This window comes from Peromyscus maniculatus, chromosome 1 (genome assembly GCF_049852395.1).
Source record: "Peromyscus maniculatus bairdii isolate BWxNUB_F1_BW_parent chromosome 1, HU_Pman_BW_mat_3.1, whole genome shotgun sequence".
In the NCBI taxonomy this organism is placed as follows: domain Eukaryota; kingdom Metazoa; phylum Chordata; class Mammalia; order Rodentia; family Cricetidae; genus Peromyscus; species Peromyscus maniculatus.
Window position 1 is genome coordinate 16766121 of NC_134852.1, and position 17887 is coordinate 16784007.

The following is a 17887-nucleotide window of genomic DNA, read 5'->3' on the forward strand; positions in this document are numbered from 1 at the left end:
AGACACAGACATAGGAAGCACCAATTGGACCAATAGCACCTTACCAAAACACAGGCACCTCTTGCACCTATTGGAGGAAGAGATGGGTAGAAGCCAGTGCAAAAATACATACAAAACATAAAGAGCAATATGGCATCACCAGAACCTAGCCCTTCTACAACAGCAAGACCTGAACATCACACTGTAGAAGTAGCCTACATAATGGAAAAAGATTTTCACCAACCCCACATCTGACAGAGGGCTGAAATCCAGAATACATAAAGAACTCAAGAATCTAGACATCAAAATACCTAACAGTCCAATTAAAAAATAGGCTGCAGAGATAAACAGAATTCTCAACGGAAGAATCTCAAATGGCCCAAAGACATTTAAGGAATTGCTAAACATTCTTAATCACCACAGAAATGCAAATCAAAATGACTCTGAGATACCATCTTATAACTGACAGAAAGGTTAAAATCAAAAACACTGAAGACAGTTTATGTTGAAGAGAATGTGGAGCATGGGGAACACCCCTACACTGTTGGTGGGAATGCAAACTTGTACAGCCATTTTGGAAATCAGTATTGCAGTTTCTCAGATAATTAGTAATCAATCTACCTCCAGACCTGGCTATACCACTTTGGGCATATACCCAAGGAATGCTCAATCATACCACAAGGACCCATGCTCAACTATGTTCATAGCAGCATTATTTGCAACAGGCAGAACCTGGAAACAACCTAGATGCCCCTCAACTGAGGAAGGGATAAAGAAAATGTGGTACATATACACAATGAAGTACTACTCAGCAGAGAAAAACAATGACATTATGAGATTTGCAGACAAATGGACAGAAATAGAAAATATCATCCTGAGTAAGGTAACCCAGACTCAGAAGGACAAACATGCTATGTACTCACTCATAAGAAGATACTAGATGTAAAGAAAGGGATCACCAAACTGCAACCCACAGTTCAAGGGAGACTAGCTAGTAAGGAGAACACTAGGAAGGATGTGTGGATCACCCAGCGATGGAGAAATAGATGAGATCTATATGAGTAAACTGAGATTGAGGGGAGGGTAATGGAGGGCAAGGGACAGTGGATGAAAGCTTATGGGAGTGGGAAGTTTAAGCCTGAACGTGTACAGAGTAAAAGAGCAAGGAAAGAGACATCATGATAAATGAAGACACCACGGGAATAGGGAGAAGCAGAGTGCTAAGAAGGTTCCCAGAAATCCACAAAGATGACTCCACCATAGATTACTGGTAATAGTTGAGAGGGTGCCTAAGCTGACCTACTTTGGTGATTGGAATGGTTCAATACCCTAACTATCATCATAGAACCCTCATCCAGTGATTAACGGAAGCAGATGCAGAGATCCATGGCTGGATCCCAGGCAGAGCTCCAGGAGTTCAATCTATGAGAGAAAGGAGGGATGCTATGAGCAAGAATTATCAAGACCATGATTGGAAAAACTACAGAGACAACTAGCCAAACTAGTAGAAACACATGAGCTGGAAACACAGGACCAATAGCTGAAGAGCCCCCATGGTACCAGACTAGTCCCCCCTGTTTAACAGCGACAGTTGTTTAGCTTGAATTGTTTAGGGGGCCCCCAGGCAGTGGGATTGGGATCTGTCCCTAGTGCATGAGTCTTTTTTCAGCCTAGTGCCTATGGTGAGATACTTTGTGCAGCCTTGGTGCAGGGAGGAGGGGCTTCAACCTTTCTCAAACAAATGTACCAGGTTCTGCTGACTCCCCATGGGAGACCATGCCTTGGAAGTGGTAGGAATGGGAGAAGGGTTGAAGAGGAAGGTTGTGGTGGGAGGATACTGTAATATGTGGGTGGTATGTAAAAGAAATAGAAAATCTCAATAAAAAAGAAATACCGTAAAAAATAAAATAAAATACAAATGAATAAGACTTATTAGTGACTATGCTTGTCTTGGAATGTTGCAGTTGATGTGTGATAAAACGTTTCCTGAGGACAAACAATACCCATGTCTACTCACCCCAAGTAGGAATCCCAGGGTGAACCAAAGTATAGACACCTTCAAAGTTCTTTTTTTTTTCTCATTTTTATTATTATTATTATTTTACAACACCATTCAGTTGAACATAATAGCCACAGATTCCCCTGTTCTCCCCCTCTCGCCCACCCCTCCCCCCAGCCCATCCCCCATTCCCACCTCCTCCCGATCAAGGTCTCCCCCTAGGACCGGGGTTGACCTGGTAGACTCAGTCCAGGCAGGTCCATTCCCCCCTCCCAGACCAAGCCAAGTGTCCCTGCATAAGTCCCAGGATTCAAACAGCCAACTCATGCAATGAGCCCAGGACCTGGCACCAATGCACAGCTGCCTCCCAAACAGATCAAGCCAAATGACTGTCTCACCCGTTCAGGGGGCCTGATCCAGTTGGGGGCCCCTCAGCCTTTGGTTCATAGATCCTGTGCTTCCATTCATTTGGTTATTTGTCCGGTGCTTTATCCAACCTTGGCTTCAACAATTCTCGCTCATATAAACCCTCTTCTTTCTCACTAATTAGACTCCCAGTGCTCCACCAGGGGCCCAGCCATGGATGTCTGCATTCAGATTCCTCAGTCCTTGGATGGGGTTTATGGCACCACTATCTGGGTGTCTGGCCATCCCATCACCAGAGTAGGTCAGTTCCTGCCGTCTCGCGACCATTGCCAGCAGTCTTTTGAGGGGGTATCTTTGTGGATCTCCGTGGGCCTCCCTAGCTCTCTGCTTCCTCCCCTTCTCACCTTCTCATGTGGTCTTCATTTACCATGGTCTCCTATTCTTTGTTCTCCCTCTATTTTCTTGATCCAGTTAGGATCTCCCATTCTCTTTCCCTCGACTGTCGCCCTTCATTGTTCCCACTCATGACCAGGCTGTTCATGTAGATCTCGTCCATTTCTCCGTGTCTTTTTTTGGGGTCCCGTTTTCCAGGTAGCCTCACTGGTGATGTGAGTAGCAGTTCAGTCATCCTTGTTCCACATCTAGCATCTTCCTATGAGTGAGTACATACCATATTTGTCTTTCTGAGTCTGGGTTACCTCACTCAGGATGATTTTTTCTAGATCCATCCATTTGCCTGCAAACCGTGTGATGTCATTGTTTTTCTCTGCTGAGTAGTATTCCATTGTGTATATGTGCCACAATTTATTTATCCATTCTTCAGTTGAAGGGCATCTAGGTTGTTTCCAGGTTTTGGCTATTACAAACAATGCTGATATGAACATAGCTGAGCAAGTGCTCTTGTGGTATGATTGAGCATTTCTTTTTTTTTTTTTCTTTTTATTATTATTATTATTATTATTATTATTATTATTATTATTATTATTATTTTACAACACCATTCCGTTCAACATAATAGCCACAGAATCCCCTGTTCTCCCCCTCTCGCCCACCCCTCCCCCCAGCCCACCCCCCATTCCCACCTCCTCCAGATCAAGGTCTCCCCCGAGGACCGGGGTTGACCTGGTAGACTCAGTCCAGGCAGGTCCATTCCCCCCTCCCAGACCGAGCCAAGTGTCCCTGCATAAGTCCCAGGATTCAAACAGCCAACTCATGCAACGAGCCCAGGACCTGGCACCAATGCACAGCTGCCTCCCAAACAGATCAAGCCAAATGACTGTCTCACCCGTTCAGGTGGCCTGATCCAGTTGGGGGCCCCTCAGCCTTTGGTTCATAGATCCTGTGCTTCCATTCATTTGGTTATTTGTCCCGGTGCTTTATCCAACCTTGGCTTCAACAATTCTCGCTCATATAAATCCTCTTCTTACTCACTAATTAGACTCCCAGTGCTCCACCAGGGGCCCAGCCGTGGATGTCTGCCTTCAGATTCCTCAGTCCTTGGATGGGGTTTATGGCACCACTATTTGGGTGTCTGGCCATCCCATCACCAGAGTAGGTCAGTTCCTGCCGTCTCGCGACCATTGCCAGCAGTCTTTTGAGGGGGTATCTTTGTGGATCTCCGTGGGCCTCCCTAGCTCTCTGCTTCCTCCCCTTCTCACCTTCTCATGTGGTCTTCATTTACCATGGTCTCCTATTCCTTGTTCTCCCTCTCTTTTCTTGATCCAGCTAGGATCTCCCACTCTTTCCCTCGACTGTCGCCCTTCATTGTTCCCACTCATGACCAGGCTATTCATGTAGATCTTGTCCATTTCTCCGTGTCTTTTTTTGGGGTCCCGTTTTCCAGGTAGCCTCACTGGTGATGTGAGTAGCAGTCTAGTCATCCTTGTTCCACATCTAGCATCTTCCTATGAGTGAGTACATACCATATTTGTCTTTCTGAGTCTGGGTTACCTCACTCAGGATGATTTTTTCTAGATCCATCCATTTGCCTGCAAACCGTGTGATGTCGTTGTTTTTCTCTGCTGAGTAGTATTCCATTGTGTATATGTGCCACAATTTATTTATCCATTCTTCAGTTGAAGGGCATCTAGGTTGTTTCCAGGTTTTGGCTATTACAAACAATGCTGATATGAACATAGCTGAGCAAGTGCTCTTGTGGTATGATTGAGCATTTCTTGGGTATATGCCCAGGAGTGGTATAGCTGGATCTTGGGGGAGATTGATTCCCAATTTTCTAAGAAAGCGCCATATTGATTTCCAAAGTGGTTGTACAAGCTTGCATTCCCACCAGCAGTGGAGGAGAGTTCCCCTAGTTCCACATCCTCTCCAGCATAAAGTGTCTTCAGTGTTTTTGATCTTAGCCACTCTGACAGGCGTAAGGTGGTATCTCAGAGTTGTCTTGATTTGCATTTCCCTGATGATTAGGGAAGTTGAGCAATTCCTTAAATGTCTTTCAGCCATTTGGGATTCCTCTGTTGAGAATTCTCTGTTTAGTTCTAAAGCCCATTTCTCAATTGGACTGTTGGTCCTTTTGATGTCTAATTTCTTGAGTTCCTTATATATTCTGGATATCAGTCCTCTGTCACATGTGGGATTGGTGAAGATCTTTTCCCATTCTGTAGGCTGTCGCTTTGCCTTGTTGACTGTATCCTTTGCTCTACAAAAGCTTCTCAGTTTCAAGAGGTCCCATTGATTGATTGTCTCAGTGTCTGTGCTACTTGTGTCATATTTAGGAAGTGATCTCCTATGCCAAGGCGTTCAAGACTATTTCCTAATTTCTCTTCTAGCAGGTTCAGAGTAGCTATATTTATGTTGAGGTCTTTGATCCACTTGGACTTAAGTTTTGTGCACGGTGACAGATATGGATCTATTTGCAGCCTTCTACACGCTGATATCCAGTTATGCCAGCACCATTTGTTGAAGATGCTTTCTTTTTTCCATTGTACACTTTTGGCTTCTTTGTCAAAAATTATATGTCCATAGGTGTGTGGGTTAATGTCAGGGTCTTCAATTCGATTCCATTGGTCCACATGTTGGTTTTTATGCCAATACCAGGCTGTTTTTATTACTGTAGCTCTATAGTAGAGCTTGAAGTCGGGGATTGTGATGCCTCCAGAAGTTGTTTTATTGTACAGGTTTCTTTTAGCTATCCTGGGTTTTTTGTTTTTCCATATGAAGTTGAGTATTGTTCTTTCCAGGTCTGTGAAGAATTGTGTTGGTATTTTGATGGGGATTGCATTGAATCTGTAAATTGCTTTTGGTAAGATTGCCATTTTTACTATGTTAACCCTGCCTATCCATGAGCATGGGATATCTTTCCATTTTCTGAGATCTTCTTCAGTTTCTTTTTTCAGGGACTTAAAGTTTTTGTCATATAGGTCCTTCACTTGCTTGGTTAGTGTTACCCCAAAGTATTTTATGTCATTTTTGGCTATTGTAAAGGGTGATGTATCTCTAATTGCCTTCTCAGCTTCTTGTCCATTGTATATAGGAGGGCTACTGATTTTTTTGAGTTGATCTTGTATCCTGCTATGTTGCTGAAGGTGTTTATAAGCTTTATCAATTCCTGGATGGAATCTTTGGGGTCACTCAAGTATACTATCATGTCGTCTGCAAATAGGGAAAGCTTGACTTCTTCCTTTCCAATTTGAATCCCCTTAATCTCCTTATGTTGTCTTATTGCTCTGGCTAGAACTTCAAGTACTATATTGAATAAGTATGGGGAGAGTGGACAGCCTTGTCTCGTTCCTGATTTTAGTGGAATTGCTTTGAGTTTCTCTCCATTTAATTTGATGTTGGCTGTTGGTTTGCTATATATTGCCTTTATTATGTTTAGGTATGTTCCCTGTATTCCTGATCGCTCCAAGACTTTTATCATGAAGGGGTGTTGGATTTTGTCAAATGCCTTTTCTGCATCTAGTGAGATGATCATGTAGTTTTTTTCTTTGAGTTTGTTTATATGGTGTATTACATTGATGGACTTTCGTATGTTGAACCACCCTTGCATCCCTGGGATGAAGCCTACTTGATCATGGTGGATAATTGTTCTGATGTGTTCTTGGAGTCTGTTTGCCAGTATTTTATTGAGTATTTTTGCATCAATGTTCATGAGGGAGATCGGTCTGTAGTTCTCTTTCTTTGTTGCATCCTTGTTTGGTTTAGGAATCAGGGTAATTGTAGCCTCATAGAAGGAGTTTGGTAATGTTCCTTCTGTTTCTATTATGTGGAACAATTTAGAGAGTATTGGTATTAACTCTTCTTTGAAGATCTGGTAGAATTCTGCGCTGAAACCATCTGGTCCTGGACTTTTTTTGGTTGGGAGACCTTTAATGACTGTTTCTATTTCCTTAGGGGTTATTGGACTATTTAAATAGTTTATCTGGTCTTGATTTAACTTAGGTATGTGGTATCTATCCAGAAAAATGTCCATCTCTTTTAGGTTTTCCAGTTTTGTGGAGTAGAGGTTTTTGAAATATGACCTTATAATTCTCTGGATTTCCTCAATGTCTGTTGTTATGTCCCCCTTTTCATTCTGATTTTGTTGATTTGGATTCTCTCTCTCTGTCTTTTGGTTAGTTTGGATAAGGGCTTGTCTATCTTGTTGATTTTCTCAAAGAACAAACTCTTTGTTTCATTAATTTTTTGTATTATTCTCTTAGTTTCTAATTTATTAATTTCACCTCTCACTTTGCTAATTTCCTGGCGTCTATTCTTCCTGGGAGACTTTGCTTCTTCTTGTTCTAGAGCTTTCAGATGTGCTGTTAATTCACTAGTGTGGGATTTCTCCAACTTCTTTATGTGGGCATTTAGTGCTATGAATTTCCCTCTTAACACTGCTTTCATAGTGTCCCATAAGTTTGGGTATGTGGTGTCTTCATTTTCATTGATTTCTAGGAAGTCTTTAATTTCTTTCTTTATTTCTTCCTTAACCCATTGGTGATTCTGTTGAGTATTATTCAGTTTCCATGAGATTGTAGGTTTTCTGTAGTTTTTGTTGTTGTTGAAATCTAGCTTTAAACCCTGGTGGTCTGATAGAACACCGGAGGTTATTCTGATTGTTTTGTATCTGTTGAGATTTGCTTTGTGGCCAAGTATGTGGTCGATTTTAGAGAAAGTTCCATGGGGTGCTGAGAAGAAAGTATATTCTTTCTTGTTAGGATGGAATGTTCTGTAGATATCTATTAGGTCCAATTGGGTCATGACATCAGTTAAGTCCTTTATTTCTCTGTTAAGTTTCGATTTGGGAGATCTGTCCAGTGGTGAAAGTGGGGTGTTGAGATCTCCCACTATTAATGTGTGGGGTTTTATATGTGGTTTAAGCTTTAGTAATGTTTCTTTTCCATATGTGGGTGCCCTTGTGTTTGGGGCATATATGTTCAGAATTGAAACTTCATCTTGGTGGATCTTTCCTGTGATGAGGATGTAATGTCCTTCTTGATCTCTTTTGATTGATTTTAGTTTGAAGTCTCTTTTGTTGGATATCAGGATGGCTACCCCTGCTTGTTTCTTAAGACCGTTTGATTGAAAAGTCTTTTCCCAGCCTTTTATTCTTAGGTAGTGTCTGTCTTTGAATTTGAGTTGTGTTTCTTGTATGCAGCAGAAAGATGGGTCCTGCTTTCATATCCATTCTGTAAGTCTATGTATTTTTATAGGTGAATTAAGTCCGTTGATATTAAGGGATATTAATGACCAGTGATTCTTCATCTCTGTTATTTTTTTTGGTAGTGTGTGTGTACTTCTCTTCTTTGGGTTTACTGTTGTGGCTTTATCTATTGCCTGTGTTTTCAAGTGTGTATCTCACTTCCCTCGGTTGGAATTTTCCTTCTAGTGCTTTCTGTAGGGCTGGGTTTGTGGATAGGTATTGTTTAAATCTGGCTTTGTCTTCGAATGTCTTGTTCCTTCTGTCTATGATGATTGAAAGTTTTGCTGGGTATATTAGTCTGGGCTGACATCCATAGTCTCTTAGTGTCTGCATTACATCTGTCCAGGTCCTTCTGGCTTTCAAAGTCTCCATTGAGAAGTCGGGTGTTATTCTGATGGGTTTACCTTTATATGTCACTTGGCCTTTTTCCTTGGCTGCTGTTAATATTCTTTCTTTATTCTGTACATTTAGTTGTTTAATTATTATGTGTCAAGGGGACTTTTTTTGGGGGTCTAGTCTGTTTGGTGTCCTACAGGCTTCTTGTATCTTCATAGGCATTTCCTTCTTTAAGTTGGGAAAGTTTTCTTCTATAATTTTGTTGAATATATTTTCTGTGCCTTTGAGTTGGTATTCTTCACCTTCTTCTATCCCTATAATTCGTAGGTTTGGTCTTTTCATGGTGTCCCAAATTTCTTGGACATTTTGGTTCATGACTTTGTTGGCTTTAGTGTTTCCTTCGACTGATGAAACTATTTCTTCTACTGTGTCTTCAATGCCAGAAATCCTCTCTTCCATCTCTTGCATTCTGTTGGTTATACTTGCATCTGAAGTTCCCGATCTTTTACTCAGGTTTTCTATTTCCAGCATTCCCTCTGTTTGTGTCTTCTTTATTTTTTCAATTTCCCTTTTCAGTTCTTGGACTGTTTCCTTTGTTTGTTTCATTACTTTTTCATGATTTTCTTTCAGTGCTTTATTGTTTTCTTGCAGGACTTTATTGTTTTCTTCCAGGAGTTTATTGTTTTCTTGGAGGGCTTTATTGTTTTCTTGGAGGGCTTTATTGTTTCCTTCTAATTTGTTTGCCCTTTCCTCTAGTTGTTTACAGCGTTCTTCCAATATTCTTGTCTTTTCCTCTACACAAGCCTCTACCTTCTTCATGAAGTTACTCATAAGGCTACTTTCTTCTGCTTCTTCCAATTTTTGGTGTTCAGGTCTAGATGTTGGAGGCGGGCTAGGTTCTGGTGATGCTGTATTGCTCTTCATTTTGTTGTATGTACTTCTGCCTTGACGTCTGTCCATGTCCTTATGGTTCCTTCTTGATTTTATCAGTGTACTTGTTTCACAAAGAGCTGACAGATTCAGGAAGACTCTCTCTCTTGTCCAAAAGGGAGTTCTCTTGTCCAACTCTCTGGTCCAGAAGGGAAGTCCGGGGCAGGCTCTGGTCCAGAATGGCAGTCGGGGACAGGCTGGGAGCTGGGGGCCGGTGTCTAAGTCTCAGGAAGTGGCTGTGGTCTCAGGAAGATGGGCGTGGGGGCAGGGCGCGGAGATTGCAGGGGCTGCTGGGGGGCTTGGAAAAGGGGATCCCTCCCGGTGGGGGTAGAAGGGGAGCTGCCCGGTGGCCAGAACCTGGTGCCAAGTTGGGCAGGTCTTCCCGGAGTGGCTGGTGCCCAGGGATGGGGTCTGGGTTGGACTCAGGTACTCACCTCTGGACCAGAAGGGAAGAAGGGGGCAGGCTGGGAGCTGGGGGCCGGTCTCTAAGTCTCAGGAAGTGGCTGTGGTCTCGGGCAGATGGGCGTGGGGGCAGGGCGCGGAGATTGCAGGGGCTGCCGGGGGACTTGGAAAAGGAGATCCCGCCCGGTGGGGCTAGAAGGGGAGCTGCCCGGTGGCCAGAACCTGGTGCCAAGTTGGGCAAGTCTACGCGGAGTGGCTGGTGCCCAGGGATGGGGTCCGGGTTCTTAGTTTATTTGGTGTTGTTTATAGAAATAAATGTGAGGGGTTACTTACAAGGGCAGAAATGATTCAAAATCAAATGTATGATCAGAGCCCACCCAAGCATGTGAGGCAACTCACAAAAGCTAGAAATCTTGAGCACACTGGACAGATCAGCAGATAACAGAGTTTCTGTTACAAGTGAATCCATTGGTCTAATACTCTTCTATTCAGTTCTGCTGTTTTTGTTTCTTCTAGGTTGCTAGTCTTTTCTCAATGATATTCTTTGCAGATTGGATTGTCTGAGAGGGAATCTCAGCTTTTTTTTGTTTGCTCCAGAAGAGAGGGACCTTGTCAGGGATTTTATGCTTTTTTGAGTTGTTTTACTTCCTGATTGTGATGGTGAGAATGAAAATGGGCAACATACGCTCATAGGGAGTAGTGCTATTAGGAGATGGAACATTGTTGGAGTAGATGTAGCCTTGTTGGAGGAAATATATCACTGGACGTGGAATTGAGGCTTCAAATGCTCAAGCCAAGACAAGCATGCCTTTCCCTTCATGCTGCCTGCCAATCTGAATGTAGAACTCTCGGCTCCTTCTCCAGCACAACATGTGCTGTGTGCATCCATACTTCCCACCATGATAATAATTCTCAAAACTTCTGATACTATAAGCCATCCCCAATTAAACATTTTTCTTTATGAGAGTACCCATGCCCTGGTCTCTTTTCACAATAATTGAAACCCCAAATAAAACAATGCTTAAGAACCTTCCCTGTAGGGTGCAAGGGTTCAATATGAAATAAATTTAAGGGTTGAAGTGAGGGAATGCATTAACATATGGTACGTTTGAGTGTCCCTCTGTATGTGTACATGTACCTGTGTGTGACTGAGAGAGATTTCTACTTTTCCCACATCCACTGAACATTCAATATCTCCTTCACCATCTTCCATTGATGCACTAATTCAACATGTTCTTGTCCTTCATAGCTTTTATATAAACTTGAGATTTTTGATTTTTTCTGCTGTCTGTGATCAGATTTTTGTCTGCTGCCTGTGATAGAACCACATTCCTGATAGAAAAATATTAATAGGCTGCCCATATCTCTGAAAGCTGTTCAAATTAATTTATAAAGATAGTTATCAGGACAGGCAGATTCATGGCTATGATACCAATACATAAATTATGAAATAACTATGTCTGAAATATGATGTAGAGCATTTGAAGAATCATAGCCAAAGTAAATTACTTGCACTGAGTTTCTAGCCCCAATGGCCTCCATTCATTTGAAAAGAAGATTTAATTTGTTCAAGTGGGTTCATGAAACTCTAACCACATAAACAAAACTCTGTATGTCTTATAATATAGTAATATAAGACTTTATTTGTGACCTAGAATATACTACTTTAGGCAGGGGCAAAAACAGAGAGAAGAAAAAAAGGGATAGACAAACAGATAAATAAGTGTTAGGAGGATTGAGAGAGATGCAGTATATACATCTTTGAGAAAATCCTGTCATATCACCAGATCACTCTATGCACAAAGTCAGAACAGCATCTCTTTTGACATCTTTGTTACAACCCTGCCTGACATTGTCCTCATTTATCCAAGATTAAAGATGTGACCATCAGACAGAAACACCTTTTACAACTATTGGAGGGAGAGGTGGGAAGATGGCAGGTACAAAAATAAATACAACTACATAAAGAGCAATATGGCACTGCCAGAACTTAGAGTTCTGCAAGAAAAAGACCAACATAGAAGAATCAAAAGAAAACTACCTTAAAATTAATTTATGAAGTTAATAGAGGCCTTTTAAGAAGAAATGAAAATTTTCCTGAAAGAAATGGGGGAAAAGAGAAACAAAAACTTGGAAAAAAATCAATAAATCCCTTCAAGTAAGCCAAGAAAAGGTGACCAAACAGGTGAAGGAAACAGTGTAAGACCTGAAAATTGAAACAGAAGCAAAGAAAAAAATGAATAAACAATGGAATGGAAAATCTGAGTAAATGAAGAGAAACTACAGTTGCAAGCCTAACCAATAGAATGCAAGAGATGGAGGAGAAAATATCTGGAATGGAAGATATGAGAGAGGAAATAGATTTGCAAGTCATAGAAGATATAGAAGCCAGAACAGTCATAAGAAAATGTGCCCCAATAAAAGATCAAACCTAAGAACAATAGGGATAGAAGGAGGAGAAGAATGCGAAATCAAAGACACAGAAAATATATTCAACAATATCATAGAAAACTCCCCCAATTTAAAGAAGGAAATACCTATGAAGGTACAAGAACATCAAACACACAATATACAAAAAGAGTCCCCTTACCACATAACAATAAAATCACTAAACATAGAGAATAAAGACAAACTATTTAGAGCTACAAAGGAAAAGGTCCATGTAACATATAAAGTAAAGACAGAACCATAAGAACAACACCTGACTTCTCTCAATTCAGACTCTGAAAGCCAGAAAGTTCTGGACAGAAGTTATGCAGACAATAAGAGACTATGGATGCCAACCCAGACTATTATATCCAGCAAAACTCTCAAATGCCATAGATGAAGTAAACAAAATATTCCAGGGTAAAACCAGATTTAAACAATACCTATCCACAAATCAAGCCCTACAAAAAGTACTAGTGGGAAACACGCAACCTAAGGAAGTTAGATATACCCATAAAAATACAGGCAATAGATAATCTCACACCAAAAAATACCAAAGAAGAGAAACACACAAGACTACCAACAGAAAATAACAGGAATTAACAATCACTGGTTATAAATATCAATTAATATCAATGGTCTCAATTCACCTAAAAAAGACACAGGCTAACAGAATGAATACAAAACCATGATCCATCCTTCTGCTGCCTACAAGAAACACACCTCAACTTAAAAGACAGACACTATCTCAAAATAAGAAGCTGTGAAAAGATTTTCCAATCAAATGGACTCAAGAAGCAAGCTGGTGTAACTATCCTAATAGCTAACAAAATAAACATCAAACTAAAATCAATCAGAAGAATTCAGGAAGGACATTACATATTCATCATAGGAAAAATTCACCAAGATTAAGTCTCAATTATTAACATTTATGCTCCAAATACAAGGGCACTGACATTTGTGAAAGAAACATTACTGAAGTTTAAAATACATAAAACTCCACATACCACTAGTGGGAGGCTACAACATCCCACTCTCATTAATGGACAGGTCTGCCAGACAGTAACTTAACAGAAATAAGGGAACTAACAGATGTTATGACTCAAATGGACTAAAGAGATATCTACAGAACATTCCACCCTAACACAAAAGAATATACCTTCTTCTCAGCACCCCATGGAACCTTCACTAAAATCAAACACATACTCAGTTATAAAGCAAATCTCAACCGATACAAAAAATTGGAATAACCTCCTGGATTTTATTGGATCACTATGGCTTAAAGTTAGATTTCAACAACTAAAAAAATTACAGAAAGCTTCCAAGCTCACGGAAACTGAATAATGCTCAACTGAATCACCACAGAGTCAAGGAAAAATAAGAAAGACATTAAAGATTTCTGAGAATTCGATGAAAATGAATGTGCAACATATAGAACCCCATGAGACACTATGAAAGCAGTGCTAAGAGAAAAGTTCATAGCACTAAATGCCCACATAAAGAAGTGGGAGAAATCTCACACTAGTGACTTAACAGCACACCTGAAAGCTCTAGAACAAAAAGAAACAAACATATCCAGGTGGAATATACACAAGGAAATAATCAAATTGAAGGCTAAAATCAATAAAATCGAAAGAAAGAGAACAATACAAAGAATCGATGAAACAGAGTTGGTTCTTTGAGAAAATCAACAAGATAGACAAGCCCTTATCCAAATTAACCAAAAGGCAGAGAGAGAGAGAACATCCAAACTAACAAAATCAGAAATGAAAAAGAAGACATAACAACACGCAAAGCAATTCAACCCATGGGTCCTTTACAGCCGGGAATTCCTTTACCTTCTTGACTAAGGAAGAAGGAGGAGGTGCAGGAGGAGGAGAATGAGGAGGAGGAGGAGAATGAGGAGGAGGAGAATGAGGAGGAGGAGGAGGAGGAGGAGGAGGAGGAGGAGGAGGAGGACTAGGAGGACGAGGAGGAAGAGGAGGAGGAGAAATTACACCCACTTGTCTATTAGTGGCACAGTTGTTATGAAGGCAACCAACTGCTCTATTTGTTCTTGAATGCAGTTCCATAGGAAGGAATTCATGATGCTTTAAGCTCTCTCAAAAACTCATACTTTAGGACCTGGAAAGATTGCTTAGTGCTTAAAAGCACTGCCTGTTCTTCCAGAGATCCTAAGTTCAAATCCTAGCAACCACATGGAAGCTTACAACCACCTGTAATGAGATCTGGTGCCCTCTTCTGGCCTTCAGGCAGAACAGCATATGCATAATAAATAAAGAAATCTTTAAAAAAAATTTGTAAGATAGGGGGTCTATTTTTATTTTTTAAGAAATTTTATCATTCATTTTACATACACCAATCACAGATCCCCCACTTCCCTCCTCATAACCTTCCAGACATCCCCAACCCACCCACCACCCACTTACTCCTACAAGAAGGTAAGCCTGGTACATTCAGTAGAGGCAGGTCCAAGCACCCCTTTCTCAAGGCTGTGCTTGGTGTCCAACCATCTCTAATGGGCTCCAAAAAGCCAGCTCATGCACCAGGGATGGATCATGAACCTACTGCCAGAGGTCCTTTAAGCAGATCAAGCTACACAATTGTCTCACTTATACAGAGGGCCTAGTCCATTCCCATGGAGGCTTCACAGATATTGGTCTAAGTTTCATTAGTTCTCACTAGTTTGCATAGGTTGTCTCTGGAGGTTTTCCCATCATGAAGATAGGGGTTCTTAAGCCCTTAAGGAACTAGTAGCATATGTTTTGCCAACTTGACATTGGAACAAACTGCCTCCTAATATTGGTATTTGTACAAACTGCAACCTCCATCATTGCATAAACTTTTCCACACCAAATTTCCTCCCTACAATTTTCCTATCACCTATATTTTATAACCCCAGCTCCTTAAAGGCATTTCCCACCTGTACAATATGTTTCTAGCTTCATCAGTTCCACAAAATTACCAAGTTAAACAGACAAATTTAAAGAGTGGAAGCAAGGGTCCACATATGAGAGAGAACATAGAACATCCCTCTTTCTGAGACTGGGTACCTCAACATTTCATCATGGATAAAAGGCTTTCCTACAAAGACCTACTCTACTCTAAGGGATTATTCACCTGCTGTGGATGATTGATTGATAAATAAAACACTGGTTGGCCAGTAACCAGACAGGAATTATAGGCAGGACAAAGAGAGGGCAGAGGGATGGGAAGTGGAAAGCTAAGGCAGAGAGAAAGAGGATATAAAGAACTGGTAACCCATGAGCCACATGGCAAGATACACATTAATAAAAATGGGTTCATTTAAGATTTAAAAACAGCTAGCAAGAAGGCTGTGACATTAGGACAAAGAGTTTAAATAATAGAAGCGTCTGTGTGCTTACTTAATAAGTGGGCTAAAAGACGGCTGGGACTGTGGTAACCCAGAGAAAAACTCTCCAGCTACACTCACCTTTAACAGTTCTAGGGAGTGCAGGAGGATGTGCTTTCTTCAATGATGTAGCCACTAATAATTTGCCCCTGCTCCAAGTAAATAACCTCCAATGAGTGTTCTGGTAAAGTCTAATTAAACACTGTGAGCCACACACAAAGCAGGACACAAAGGGAGGAGGGAGATGTATTAAGAAGAATATTTTTACTCGGAAAGGGAATGGGATGAAAGAGTAGAATGGAGAGGTGAAGTAATTAAGAAATCCTACATAAATGTATGAAACAATCAAATTGTTTTAAAATTAAGATGAAGAAGGATACCCTGCAGTGAACTACTTTCTCTTGAAAATGCCAGGCACGCATGCACACGGCAGTGGCTGTGGTTACCTGCACAAGACCATCCTTATCAGCATCCCACCATGGGTGGAAGTGTGCTCACATGATCACAGCCATATCAGGAGAACTGAAGTTACTTCCTGATTGTTTGAGGAAAGGAGTCAAATCCCTCAATGATTTAGGGAATCAGTAAAGTGCATTTATACAAATAAGTAATCATCCACCTATGCTCATCCAAGAAGCTTTAATTAAATCCCATGGGGCATTAAAAATAAAGACATGAAAGTAGGACAGATATTGGTTGGGGTGAAGAAGGAGTCTGTTGGGGTTTATAAATAAGAATCATGGATGGATAAAATCAAAGTACATGTGCATGTGTGAACTCATGAAACAAAACTTTAAACACTTTAAATGTCCAGGATAACAGAGCCTATCATGTCAGCACTGAAGAGACAGAGGCAAAAGAGTTAACTGACTGTTGCTGGCCACACATCCAGTTGAATAGTTACCCTGGAACTGTGGTTGTGACAGTTTCCATGTTGATGCTGGGAATTGAACCCAAGCCCTCTAAATGAGCAGTCTTCTTAATCCTTGAGACATGGAAAGGGGGATGCAGACAGCACAGCTTTTAGAGCTCCCTAACAATGCATGCTGAGTGTTGTCTAGTAAGAACTGGGACAGCAGAGACTGAAAATGGACCTGTAGTGTCTGAGGAGCAGAAAGGGACAGAATGCTGGGAAGCATGCAGCCATGGCTGCATCTGCATTAGACACCCACCTACCAGTTCCTTCAAGGACAGACAGGTAAGCTGTAAAGACAATAGACATTACATAGAAGAGCACAAAGCTGCTCACTAGGGTGAGGATTCCTTGGGTGGCTCTGGTCTCAGGGGATGACGTAATAGAGAGGGATCTGTGGATGTGTTGGACCCTATGCTTGTGTTTGAGCAAGATAAACACCATGTAGCCACTGGCCCACATCATCAGTCCCAAAAACAAGACATCACTGGATGTCAATAGGATTAGAGTAAGTGTGTTGATTGGTCTCTGAAGCTTCACAATAGCACAGTATTCAAAAATTTTTATCCCAGTAACGTTTCTTCCACCCTTTATGTCAGTTGTGTACACCAGAATGAAGGCATATACCAACATCTGGAGGGCCCAACACAGACCCAGGGAAGGGCTAATGATATTCAAGACTCGGACTTTGAGCTGTGCCCACATGGAATGACTGGGGCTGATGGTGATGGCCTGAATGGCACTCAGAAGGGATGTAGAGATAAGCGAAACTCCTCTGCCAACTCTATTAAAATATAAGACAAGTTTACATGAAACATAATCTACATAGTAAGTCTGACTAAAAACAGCAATGGTCTGTGGGATTCCTTTGAAAAGAACAATGAAGTTGGCCCAGGTCAGGTGTTTGACAATCAGGTCTGTGGGCTTTGCCCTGATTCCAGAGAAGTCAGCAATGATAAAACAGCAAAGCAAGGCTGAGTTCCCCAGCATTCCCAGTGCAGTCTGAGACATGAAGAAGATGCCCACAGCCATTTTTCTAGAGCTCATTCCTGTTATGGTCTTGGTACCTACACAACAGATCCAGAAAGCACTTGTTACATAAGCTGGACTGTCTTCTTAGAATGTCAAACAATGTACTGCAAAATCACTATAACCTTATGTTCATGAGTGGTGTTACAATGTGTCTTTCTAGTAAGAATTTTGGTAAGTCTTAGTGAATTCCTACTGTGCTTGAATTGCAGAAAATTAACTAGGGCATAGTGGAAAAAATTAAAATTTATATTTCCATTAGCATTTCTAAGTGCTTTACAATTATTATTTGGTTTAAAATCAACAGTGCTATTGTGAAAGTGACTAATGATCAACCTGCATTCATATGAGTGTCCTGGATGCAGAAAATCCTCAGATTTCCATTAAGAAGCATGGAAAAGGCAGATACCTACAAGAAAGGAAACTGTCCAGCTCCAGCTTAGTAACCTCTAAGTAAGATAGTATTAATAACTGGTAACTACTAGGAAAGGG

The 17887-nt window shown here is 41.1% G+C and overlaps 1 protein-coding gene across 1 annotated transcript; it reads right to left on the reverse strand.

Moving 5' to 3' along the window:
• Positions 1-16510: 16510 nt before the first annotated feature.
• LOC143273963 (vomeronasal type-1 receptor 4-like) lies at positions 16511-17398 on the reverse strand. The gene has a single exon (XM_076574885.1). The coding sequence runs from the start codon at positions 17396-17398 to the stop codon at positions 16511-16513; it is 888 nt and encodes a 295-aa protein (XP_076431000.1).
• Positions 17399-17887: the final 489 nt, after the last annotated feature.

Bases quoted from the DNA above. Each gene is read 5' to 3' on its own strand.
- LOC143273963 (XM_076574885.1), bottom strand. From the start codon at position 17,398: ATGGCTGTGGGCATCTTCTTCATGTCTCAGACTGCACTGGGAATGCTG.